This window comes from Xiphophorus hellerii, chromosome 20, assembly GCF_003331165.1.
Source record: "Xiphophorus hellerii strain 12219 chromosome 20, Xiphophorus_hellerii-4.1, whole genome shotgun sequence".
Classification (NCBI taxonomy): Eukaryota; Metazoa; Chordata; class Actinopteri; order Cyprinodontiformes; family Poeciliidae; genus Xiphophorus; species Xiphophorus hellerii.
The window spans coordinates 29,760,874-29,773,790 of NC_045691.1; the positions used below are offsets into that span (position 1 = coordinate 29,760,874).

The 12,917-nt window shown below is 40.3% G+C and overlaps 1 protein-coding gene across 1 annotated transcript; it reads left to right on the forward strand.

Moving 5' to 3' along the window:
• The first annotated feature begins 890 nt into the window (after positions 1-890).
• serinc3 (serine incorporator 3) lies at positions 891-12,688 on the forward strand. The gene is made up of 10 exons (XM_032549796.1): positions 891-1,321; positions 3,798-3,950; positions 4,862-5,055; positions 7,034-7,113; positions 7,195-7,332; positions 7,430-7,599; positions 8,384-8,474; positions 10,648-10,849; positions 11,870-12,103; positions 12,234-12,688. The coding sequence occupies exons 1-10, from the start codon at positions 1,283-1,285 to the stop codon at positions 12,367-12,369; spliced, it is 1,437 nt and encodes a 478-aa protein (XP_032405687.1). The 5' UTR covers positions 891-1,282; the 3' UTR covers positions 12,370-12,688.
• Positions 12,689-12,917: the final 229 nt, after the last annotated feature.

Genomic DNA, 12,917 nt, shown 5'->3' on the forward strand with positions numbered 1-12,917 from the left:
CTTAGAGATAGGGTGAGAAGCTCAGTCATCCGGGAGGGACTCAGAGTAGAGCCGCTGCTCCTTCACATCGAGAGGAGCCAGTTGAGGTGGCTCGGGCATCTGGTCAGGATGCCTCCTAGACGCCTCCCTGGTGAGGTGTTCCGGGCACGTCCCACCGGGAGGAGGCCCCGGGGAAGACCCAGGACACGCTGGAGGGACTATGTCTCTCGGCTGGCCTGGGAACGCCTCGGGATTCCCCCGGAGGAGCTAGAAGAAGTGGCTGGGGAGAGGGAAGTCTGGGCCTCCCTTCTGAAGCTGCTACCCCCGCGACCCGACCTCGGATAAGCGGAAGAAGATGGATGGATGGATGGATGGAATCTTTAATATGTACGCTTATGTATGACAGTAAATGTGACATTTTGTTCCTCCACATCGATCACTAACGATAACTTGACCTCAAGTAAGTAGCATAAGAAAGTAAAAATGTATTTCTATAGCACCTTTCACACACACATAGATCACAAAGTGATTAACAAAAGCAAAAAAAAAAAACAAACTAATTTAAAAAATACCTTTAGTTGTTTCCTAAGAGTGGCCGCAGTGTAGGGACAGTGGGAGGGCGTCCCAGAAAAGCACGGCGTCCACTGGTTTTGAAACGGGTTCAGGATGCAGCCAATAACATCTGACTCGAAGATCTCAACCATGAAAGTTCAAACCAGAATTTCAAAAATAAATCCAAAAGTGCAGGAAGCCGGTACAGTGAAAGAAAGAACAAGAGTTATCAGAATCACTTTTGCTATTGAAAGTAAAAAGGTTTACAGGCTAGGAAAATATTTTGATGTAGTGATGAAGAAAAAATAATAATAAAAGAAATTATGAATATATATCAAAAGAAAAATATACAACATTTATGCACTTGTAGAGTAGCAGGTGGATGAAGTGGCTGTGTAATGTCACAGCCTTAGGGCTGGGCAACGTGGCGGAGAAACATGTCACGAAACAAGCTTTTCATATCAGTCGGTTTTAACGAGACTCTTAATAGTTGATCGCCTACTTTTGTTTTGATGAAAAGCTGAAATTGCTTTCCACGAGTCAGCAGGTCTCAGGACGCCTACGGCAGCGCGACGCTCTACGCAGATGAGGTGTTTAACCCACAAGCCAATCAAACTGAACTGCAGAGTTTCAGAGTCGGACCGGACAGCCGACTGAAGCAGCTTCAGTCCACGGCTCAAAGGAAAACCTTCCTGCGAGGCAGAGTGAGAATGTGACTGGGACAAGGCTGCTGTAACGGAGCACGCCGGTTATGGGGGCTCTCCAGGGGATCTTCACCTTCACAAGCTGTGTGAGTATTCACACGTTTTCTTCCTTTCCTCTTAGATGGCATTGGGTCAGTGTTTTACTGTGAAAGAAAATGTTTTAACTTAAGGAAAATATTATTTTAAAAAAAATAATCAAATGAACACGAAGACAACCTATAAAATAAATGCAAAATGTACAAACTACTGTTTAATTTATCAACAGTTTTAAATTGTTTAATAGTTTAGAGTCGTTTCCTGTCAATTTTCACTGTTAAATATGCAGCTTTTTCTTTTCTTTTTGAATGTAGCATCATCTTCTTATGTGGACTTTCATGTGACAAATGAAAAGCAAATGTTTCTGTCTGAGACTTTTTGGCCAGCGGGATTATGTTTCAGTGCCAAGGCATATGATAAACTGAGAGTAATTCAATAGTCCATTGAGAACAACTGGAGATGCGGAGGCACTAGATCTAACACAGAGAACCTTACATAAGTGTAGGTCACAGTACAGAATTTCCATATAGCTTAATCTATTTTTTTTATATAATTCCTTAACAACATTCTTCAAAAATTACAGCTATAGATCAAAGCAACCCATTGTATCCATAGCAAATATTCAAGCTAATGACAATAATAGCAGAAAGAGGAAGTCTTAGTACTCTAGATTACTGAACAACCTAATATAATAGCAGTCGCTCTCTGTGCTGAGTTTTCCACAGTGAAGGAGTTTCTTGCTTTGTGGTCAGAGAGGGATTAACTATCTTCCAAAAATGTCTTTCTGGTTCTGTCATGGTTGTTTGGGTGTGTCCTGTGATCTCCTTTAAATTGCCATGGCCCAGTTCGTAAGAAGATTAAACTGACTTTGTTTACCTGCCAGGGGTATTAACATGTTGACAATCCTCTGGTGCCTTTCTTCGACTCCGCTCAGCTGTTGCTGCATTGAAAAAATAAAAATCCATGTGCAGAACATACGTTTGTTGGCTGCTAAGTTGTGCTACCTGCCTGGGATAAATCTGTCAATTGTACCTGGTATTTATTGACATGATGCCGACAGATGCACAAAAATGAGTATCTACTTTTAAATTATTTGCAGCAACAGAGGCACAGATTTAGTTGTGTTTCAACTTTGTTTTAATATGAGCGTCGTCTGGATTAAACATCCTGTCTCTGTTTCCAATGTAAGCAAGTGTTTTTGTCTGATGCAACTTTCAACGCCGTGGCCATCAGGGCTTGGTCACTGTGTCAATATATTCTCTGACAGTGTCTCTTAAAACAGAGAAATCTTCTGAAGATAATTGGCCTGCTGGGTCCAGCTGGCTGGTTCGTGTATTGGTGGTGGACCCAAATGCAGCAGGCATTAAGGTTGGGCGATATGCAAGATTTTCCCAGTCCAACAAATGGCAATAGGCGATATATTCGCGCAGGTGATGTTTGAACCTTTTTCAATAAGAAATTACAAATGATATTGAGAAGCCACCCTTTTAAATGGTGTAGTAAAATGTTCTTATTAAATAATAGCAAAACACTGAGTCAATCAAAGAAATGCGCGTTTATCTTTAGATATTTCATTTAGAAAATCAGAGTAAAAGAAAACCAATGAGATTCTTGGAAGATCAAACCCAGAGAATGAAACTTAAAAGAGCAAACATTTCTGTATGTTTTTGCTTACGTGGCCAAGGGAAATATAGTCAATTGGTCATGTTAGTATGGAATTTTCCATCAGCTTCCCTCCTTGGGGATTTTCCCATCAGAGAAAAAACAAAGGAACTTAGTTTTCTTTCCACATCTCCGGCTTGCACCTATGTCCTTGGACAGAGCGGATTCAGTAAGTTAAAAAAACAATAACAACTTCTCAGAAATCTTTTATCGGGTCCCGCTTCCCCAGTAAATAAAACAAAGTTTTCTTTTCCCACCACAATTGTCATATATCTCCAGTAAATAATTTCGAGATAGTCCCGTGGAATTGCATGAACTCCAACGACTTCAAAAAATTAAAATGAATGAGTAGACTAAAAGACATTGATTGCAAAATTGTACTTTAGAAAGTAGATGCCGATGAAAAAAGAAATGTTTTCACAACAATCATCCTCTGGTCTGCCGAGTTTTAAGCTACGGTAAAGTTTCACTCCTAATCTTATATCATTAGGAAGGACCCCCTATAATCTCAGTGGGAGGGATCCGGGGTAAAAGACCTAGACTGGGTGAAATAGTTACATTACTTTTGAATAAAATCCATTCGGTTTTCTCATTATTTAGGTGGAGGAATTTTTGAGAGAGCCATTCGTTTATATCCCTTGAGTTGCATCTGTCAGTTTAAACTGAGTGACATTGAGGGTCAGGATGCACACTTGTTTAGGAAGGGAGAATGTGGTTCCTAGAAATTAAACAAATCTGTCTTCAGACACATGTAGAGAGTCCTCCTGTCCTTATAAGAAAAATTATTTGTACATTACAGATAACCACGTTTACCCGTATCTTCTAGGCTCCTTTCTATTCGGTACAATTCGTTTGTTTCCTCAGATGTGCAGCAATGCTACGTGTCCAGTTTGCGGCTGCTGTCCAAGCAGCAGGAACTCCACAGTGACCAGAATCATCTACGCTTCCATCCTGTTGTTGGGTACCATTGTTGCCTGCATAATGCTCTCACCAGGAATGGAGCAGCAACTCAGAAGGGTACGAATAAATTATGCAATCACGGCGTAGACGGAGTGGTTATGTTTCTGAATAAAAAGGTGACAACCCTTTGCCCCCACCTTCACAAAGATAGGTAGACTGCAGAAAATATACTAAATTTCCACACAATGGATCCAGAGTATTCGTAAGTGTTAAGAGAACACAACCGTGCGTGAATAGCTGTAATCTGGAAATACTGAAGATTTTCTCTAAGAATGCTTAGAACTGGGCATGCCGCGGTGGCATAGGGGTCAGCGCGACCCATGTTTGGAGGCCTTGAGTTCTCGACGCGGCCGTCGAGGGTTCGACTCCCTAACCCGGCAACATTTGCCGCATGTCTTTCCCCTTTTCCTGTCAGCCTACTGTCATATAAGGGACACTAGAGCCCACAAAAGACGCCGTGGAGGGGAGAAAGAAAAAAGAATGCTTAGAATTATTCTAACAGTTCAAACACCAAGTACAACTTAAGGTGCTTTAATATTCACAGTGGAAACCTTCTTAGCCCTATCTTCCTTATCTCTACCGCTAAGGGTTTCAGAGTGTCAACGAAACTAAATGCCGCTCTGGGTGAGCTGCTTTGCAGACGCCACCCAATAGCATTTCAAGCAGCATGGCACCCAGCTTTTTCAGCTTCCCAAGCTGCCTTTTCTTTGGAATATTTATGAAGAATCCGTGGATTTTTAGCTAATAATAGAGTTACGTTCCACACAAAAAAAACCAATGAATAGGTGAATCTACAAATACTGAACCACGACGAGGCGCATGTCCACTGTTATCGTTCCTCTGAATTGATCTATTTAAGGAAACCCCTGGCAAGACCTAAATTAGTTTTAGATACTGTGTAGGGTCAGGTGTCAGTCTGGTTTAAATGTGAAGTGCAATGCTCAGATTGTTCCTCTTTTTTTTGTCAGGTTCCAGGCTTCTGTGATGACACGGAAGGCTTCTTTATTCCAGCCCATCAGGCATACTTGAAGTGTGAGATGTTGGTGGGCTACAAAGCAGTGTACCGCTTCTGCTTCGGCATGAGCATGTGGTTCCTGAGCTTCTCCATTTTTACACTTAACATCAAGACCAGCAGAGACCCTCGTGCTTCCATACACAATGGGTAAGGACTGAAATAGTGGCAGGAATATTTAGCCTATCGTGAAACAAACAACAAATCCTCAGGTTAGCCTCACAGGGGCTGGAATCATCCAGCACCTCTTACATTATTCAAAAAAAAAGAAAAAAAAAAGGTGAAATAAAGAATTAAATTGTAAATGCAGTTGCTATGAGCTTTGAAAGCTAAAGAAGAAACATGGCAAGATTGGTACACAACTTATTTAGTAAGGAAGACTGTTTGAGTCTTTTTTAATTTTAGTGACACTGGTTCAGGAAAAAAAAAAGTCAATGCATCACATTAGAGCTGTCCTATCTGCGTTTAGAGATTCTGGAACTCGCTTTTGAGCATTGGGACGTCTGTGTCTGTGAAATATCTCTGTGGGATTCCATGTCAAGAAGAGAATGCTCCAAGGCTCTAAAATCTTGGTTCTCAAACACTATGGATTCAAGGTATAGGTATTTTACTGTCAGTCTACAAATGACAATATAATAAATGGTGGGTTCTCTCCTCCCCCAGTCCAATAATGTTGAAATGGCCTCTACATTGTCCTTAGGTGTGAGTATGTGAGTCTATGGTTGTCTGTCTTTTGTGTCTGTGTTTCCCTCTTCTCTCATAGACTTTTGACTTAAGATATTTCCACCTTGTATTAGGAACCACTCCTCTCGTGACATTGCAAGGAAAGCAGTCCTTAGACTTGGGGGTGCCCAAAGTGGGTCCTCGAGGGCCCCGGCATCCTGCATGTTTTAGTTCTCCCCCTGGTTTAAGGCACCTGGATCCAATGATGGCTCATTAGAAGGCCCGAGAAGAACATTGACATGCTGAAAAGGTTGTTACTACCACCAGGGAGAGAGCTAAAACGTGCAGAATGCCGGCCCTCGAGGACCCACTTTGGGCACCCTCTGCCTTAGACGGATGCATGGATGTTACTATAGAAGTGAGATTATGGATGTTTGTCAAGTTTCAATATTTTTCAGCTTTTCACAGCCCAATATGGCATGGCTTTTATCCACTTTGCCTTGGGTCATGTGACATTGCATGTTCTCCATGAACTGTTGGGGTGTCACAGTTCTGTGCTGCTGAGTTCCTCAAAATTGTGTCGTCAAATAATGTTAAGATAATAGTTTATAAAAATTACTTGTCCGCTAATCTATTCCTAGCTGGAGAAATTAAAACATACAAGAGAATACTCAAGAGAAACATCTTCAAATCTGAAGTAGAAAAAGGTTCAGTATAGATGATTATTAAGCCTTGACTGGCTGAAGGTTAAGAACAGAGACACAGGCTAACATGGAAGGATTTGGTTCCATCATCTGGTAACAGCATGAAATGTTTCTGCAACAGGGAACAGGTCCTTGCCTATTTCAAATTTCCGCACTTGGGATTCATAACAATTTTTCTTAGGTATGAGTGTGTGTGTGCGCATGGTTTCGTTTTGCTCTAGGACAAAATATTTCTCATTATAAGATCTGGTGAATTCACAAATACAGGTAGGCTTTGTATGAATCAATCAGCAATATCAGATGTGGTGTGTCAAAAAAAAAACAACAAATCAAGCTTTGGGTGTTTTCATGCCTAATAGTCCTGGTAGATTTGGTTCAATTGGGAACTAAAATTGCAACATTTGTTACATTTTCAGCTGGTGTGTTTTCACACCGTACTGTGTCTACTGAACTAAACCCTTTGAAAACCTATAGAGTTGTGCTTTTGTTTTGGTTGTATTTACCCAGAATGCCCGGTGCTGTAGTTCACTTCAGCTGGACCCAGACCTAGGTTTGTAGGCAGACAAGAGTTTTATATTTTTGGAGTTCGATTGTACTTTCGTACCTCCCCAAATGAACCGGACTTTCAAGACAAACAAACTAGAGTTTGATTAAAGCGGAATAAACAGGGATGGTGAGAGCGCAGCTTTGATTTTGGTGAATTTACCACACAATTATAACCGTCTTATTATCTAACTGAAACTCATCATATTTATTTTCAGATACTGGTTTTATAAGTTTGTTGCCTTGGTGGCAAGTACAGTTGGTGCCTTTTATATTCCAGATGGGCCTTTCACCTACAGTAAGACCTTTATATTTTTGCTCATTACAGCGTCTGTCAGAGGAGTAACTGAATGACCTGTGTAGCTTTGTGTTGTTGCAGCGCTGTTTGTCATAGGCTCTGGAGGAGCTTTCTTTTTCATTCTCATCCAACTGGTGCTGCTGGTGGACTTTGCTCACTCATGGAATGAGTCTTGGGTGGAAAATATGGAGAAAGGCAATTCCAGGGGCTGGTACACAGGTCTGTGTCTACAACTGCAACTATGTGTTTAATAGTGTCTTTTCAAAGACGTAAATTGTTTCCGCCACATAATTTGTTTTGTGCTGTCTGTTTTTAGCTTTGCTGGCCGTCATGACCCTTAACTACGTCACTGCGTTTACTGCGGCTGTGTTGTGCTTCATCTTCTACGCCAAACCTGATGCTTGCTTCATCAACAAGTTCTTCATCAGCTTCAATGTGATGCTGTGCGTCGTGGCCTCTGTTGTTTCTGTGCTACGCAAAGTGCAGGTACAAGAGATTTGGGCCTCGTCAAACATATTTCAGTATCACTGAAGCCCTGATAGAGGAGGTTCTTAAAATGTACAAACAAAATTTAAATATTGCGTCCTTACTTAAATAATTAGAAACATTAAAATTTATGTAATAATTATGTCCTTAAATCAGCATAATGCAAAATTACAATATGGTTAACTGTGGACTGGTTAGCCATATTAATCAGTCTATATGGTTAATGGACTGGTTAATGGACTTTGGGGTGGGACTCAAACGGCCATCCCTCTTGATACTGGCGGACTTTGCTGAAGCAGTGGTCCATTAAGTTCTCCAAAAATTGACATTCCCCATTGATGTGGGTACATTCCTGAGAAAAAACAATTCAATTTAACCAGACACTTCGAAGAGGCTCTGATGCTGGGAGACGATGTAAGGAATACTGTGCGTTAATGCACGCTAGAACCGAACATTTGGACTTGTTTACTTGTACCTTCGGTTGGAGCCGGTTGGGCCTGAAGGCTTTGGGTCATTCCCAAAATCACTGGCTCCAGGGCCAGTTGTGACTTGTGATGTTTTTGAGCAGGATCCTCTTTGACTGTTGCACAGTCTCATAATAAAAATAATAGATTTTGTAATAATGAGGCTTTAGGAAAAAACAAGAGATATTATATCATAAATGTAAACTACAAGTCCATCTGGGGCCCCTCAACAAAGTGGGTGCCAATCTTGCGAGGCAGTCCAAAGTCAACTAGCAAATGCAGGATTAATAGATTCATATTCTTTCCATTTGTATTCACAGGAATTTCAGCCACATTCAGGACTACTACAGTCATCTTTCATCACCCTGTACACAGTGTTCTTGACCTGGTCTGCTATGACGAATGAGCCTGGTGAGAATATATATTTATATACATGTTTTATTTGGCAAGGAGATTGCTCCAGATATTGATTTATAGATTCTAGACTTTAACAAAGCTGACACTATTTCTTGAATTTTACAGAAGGCATGTGCCACAATTGAGTTGTGTTGGGTTTATAGTTTTGATTTATTTGCTATCTGTTCTCCATATTATTCTTATTTTGATCAGATCAACCTTGTTGGGACCTGCCGTAGCAAAGCATAGGAGGCATTTCAGCAGACCGTTCAGGTTCAAAGTTGTTGCTTTTAGAAAAATATGGCCATGTTCCTTAAGGTCTTTTTGTTATTTAGTTTTATTACTTTTGCATGCGTCTTGTGACGAACTCAAACAGGATGGTATTTACAGCAGTGTGTACAGGCATATCAGTTGTTCAGTGATTTGTTTTGTTTATAATTTATCATCAATGACAAAAAAAAAACACTTTTCTGCCAAATGCACAATTCTGTTAAGATAAATAGTTATTTCAAAAGAGCAGAAGAAATCTTATGTTTTTTGAACAATAATAATATTTGTTGTAAATCTGCTGCAAAGAGATGAGCGCCTTTTCTGGTAACCAAGTGCCACGAAGTAAATATCTGATTTTTACTTTTGTAAAATTTACCAACTGTAGATTCCTTGTGTCTAAGCAGATAAGCTGTATTCCAAAAGAGCTTATGTTTTATAAACAATAATAATATCAAGTAAGAGATGAGGGGTTTTTTTCTGGCAACGAACTGCCACGAAGTATAAATCAGATTTTTACTTTTTGTTGAATGTCTTGTTTTATAATTTATTTATCATCAATGACAAAAAGAAAATCAAAGAACATTTTCACTTTTCTGCCAAATTCACCGACTGCACAATTCTGGTTAAGTAGTATGTAGTGTAAGTTATAGTATTTCAAAAGAGCAGAAGAAATCTTATGTTGTTTGAACGATAACAGTATTTGTTGTAAATCTGTTGCTAAGAGACTAAGGGCGTTTTCTGGTAGCCAAGTGCCACAAAGTTAACGTAATTTTTCCTTTTCAAATATAAAAATCAGAAGGCAGTGCATTAGCACAAACATTGCTAATGTAGCTACTGCCCTCATTAGCAGTATCCTTTCCCTAAAATAAGCTGTTTAGCTATTTTGTTTGTTAGCCATGTTTAGCACATGCCACTGCCAGAATGTAGGCTAATATTAGCAGTTTGGCTAATTTAACTTATATGCTAATTTTAACATACTGAGTGGTGTAAGTCCATGTTACTCCACATGCTTGTGACTCTCCACATGCTATCGAGTACATTGTAGCTTATTACTTCATGCTAAATTTTAGCATCAGAACGCTGGGTTCCAACGGATGGGCAAATTTTTCAGGCCCCGTTTAAATTTCTTCAGAAATGTTCTAGTTTCTGTTCTATTTTAGTTCAGTCTGTTAGTTTTTTTTTTTAACACTTAGATTATTTTTATTCATATTTACTTCTTGTGCTTAGTGTTTTATCTTGGTTAGATTTGAACTCCCAGGTCCCGTTTGTGTTTGCCTGTCCTCGCTCACAGGCACGCGGTTTTGTTTTGCACCATTTGTTTTGAATCACTTGGGGCAAAACTGTAAGTGCAATATTTTTTCTCAACGTGTGACTCAAAAATAAATTGTGTCCACTTGTTCTGGAGAAGCGTAACCGTTGTTCAGTGTTTGTGAAAGACTGGGAAAAATCTCTTCCAAGTTCCGATAAAATTTTCTTTCAGACTTCAACTTCACTGTTACGAGGCATAAATACTTTTGCACCATAAATACCTCCATAAACGTAACCCCGTTTTGTTCACCTTATAGCCACAACTGTTAAACTGCTAGCTTCGTAATTTGAATAATTTGATTGCTAGCCGTTTATAAATGTCATCCTTGTATTGAGTCTGGACCTAAAATGCAACATCTCACTTCCCACACTCCATCTCGAATCGCGTCACCTTTGTGCCTCATTTAAAATCATGTGACTGAAACCCATGAAGCATTTCCATGGTTTGTATTAATACTTACTTGGCAGGATTTGGATTGTCATCAGTATTGGAACCACTGATTTCCACTTTGCTTAAATCCTCCCAAAAAATATCTTTCAACGATTGTTTTTGCTTTAGCAGTTTCCTCTTCTTGGTGCAGGCTGAACATTTTTGTGTTGCTGTGTACAGATCGAGAATGCAACCCCAATCTGCTCAGCATCTTCCAGCAGATCACTGCTCCCACAGTTTGGCCCCCGGAAACAGAAAACCAGACGGCCGTGGTGATCATCGGAGCCGAGGAACCTGATCAGACGTCCCCCTACTTACAGTGGTGGGATGCCCAGAGCATCGTGGGGCTGATCATATTCGTTCTGTGCATTCTTTACTCAAGGTAAAAAAAAATACAAATAAAAATTTAAACCAATTCATTTCCATGAGAATTTGCCAAGGGGTTATTAATCTTCCTGTTAAGGGTAGAAAGCTGTACTTGTCCAGATTGGGGAAAATCAGCTTAACTGTGAACCAAAAAGCATATTGTGTCCTGAGTAAGCCTGGATGAAATCTGACTTCCTGGTTTGTCAATGTAGGAAGTTTAGTTTTGTAAACTTCACTCAGTACAATTTATGAAGCTGGGCGGACTGGACAGATCGCCTAAAAACTTTGTGACAAATAATAAGGTGAAGGAAATCTAAATCGAAGTAAAACAAACAAAACATTTGCTATCCAGAAATGATTCATTTTATCCCTTGAAACATGAAATAAAGAACAGTCTAGAAAATCAAACATCTGTCCAGACTCACTTCTCATTTTCCATACTTACATGAAGATTTTTGATTGGCCTGTTTTGGACTCAAATGACTGTAAACATAAAAACATTAGACACAGAGGTTATAGAAACTGATGAAGTTATATATATATTATATAGCTGTTTTCTGTCCTGGCCTGTTCAGTTAGGTTAGGCCTGTTGAGGTTACTTTAGGTTTTTTTTTTACGGAAAATATGAAAATATCTCACCTCTGCAGCAAACAAATTGCTATTAAGAATGTGTATCAATCAATGTTGTTGCTTTTAAACTGTTTCGTAGTTTGTTTTAAACTTTTGCTTTGGTGTGACCAGGTTGTCGTGTGTTGCACATTTCTGCCCAGGTCCCTTTTGAAAATGAGATCCGGCTCTCAATGGGTTAAATGGAGGAAATAAAAAAAAATAATTCCAGTTTCACTGTTATCATAATTTATTGTGTCCACGCACTTTAAGCACCTTATTTGGCCGTGTGGCAGTTTGACGCCAAACAACGCGAACAATCTACGAGAAAACTGGAGCATGATACGTCGTCGTGCCGTTATGTTACAAATAATCGTGGTCATGTGAAATATTTCGGACGCCGATCGTCACCGATATCTCTTGTCCGCAGCATACGCTCCTCCAACACGAATCAGGTGAACAAGTTGACCATGGCCTCCAAGCAGTCGACTGTCCTCATTCAGGGGTCCGGCAGCAGCGGCAGCGACATGTTGGAGGGCCCCAGGGGGCCCAGGCGGGCGGAGGACAACGAGCAAGACATGGTCCAGTATAGCTACTCTTTCTTCCACTTCATGCTCTTCTTAGCTTCCCTCTACATCATGATGACACTCACCAACTGGTACAGGTCAGTGACCCCTGCACTCTTAAACATTTAGCTCGACTTTAAAGTTTTCATTGGGGACAATTTGTTCACCTGTTGTAGAAATGTCTCATTAGAAAACTTATGTCTTTGTGTGTGATTCTCCATTTCACAGCCCAGATGCAGACTACACCATAACAAGCAAGTGGCCAACAGTGTGGGTAAAGGTCTCCTCGAGCTGGTTGTGTTTGGCCCTTTACATTTGGACCCTCGTGGCCCCTATGATTTTCCCCAACCGAGACTTCAGCTGATGCTGTGACGAGGGACAGAATAATTTCTTGTGGAGATGGACCTGGAACGGCGGATCTGTCTGACCAGGATTTGTTTGTAGAGAATTGGCGATCAGGTTAAGTGTGCCAAAAGACGAGCAATCCACGGAAACATCTGTTGTGTGATATACAGCTTGGGGTTCTCCTTATGTACCATTTAAAGGGTGTATCTCTGCACCATGCATTTATTTATTTATATACAGTATATACTGTATATCGTTTGTGTTTTTGACCTTAAAATAAGAAGTACGCTGCTCTTAGGGAAGACAAAACCAGAAATATGACATGTATTTTTGAAGAGCTTAACATGCACCTAAGAGAGAATATAGAGTCTAACAAGAGAATAATAACCCAGAAGTCAACATGAGAGCCTAGTGGCTTCCTGTAGTCAAGAAGGGGAAGTGGAGAACTACAGCCAGATTAAGTTAGGATTTTTATCAAGATTTGACAGCTAATAATCAGAAAGATAATGTTACTTGGACACGTGGTGATGGGCTACTGCTGCACGTAGGCAACGCCTGATATTTTCA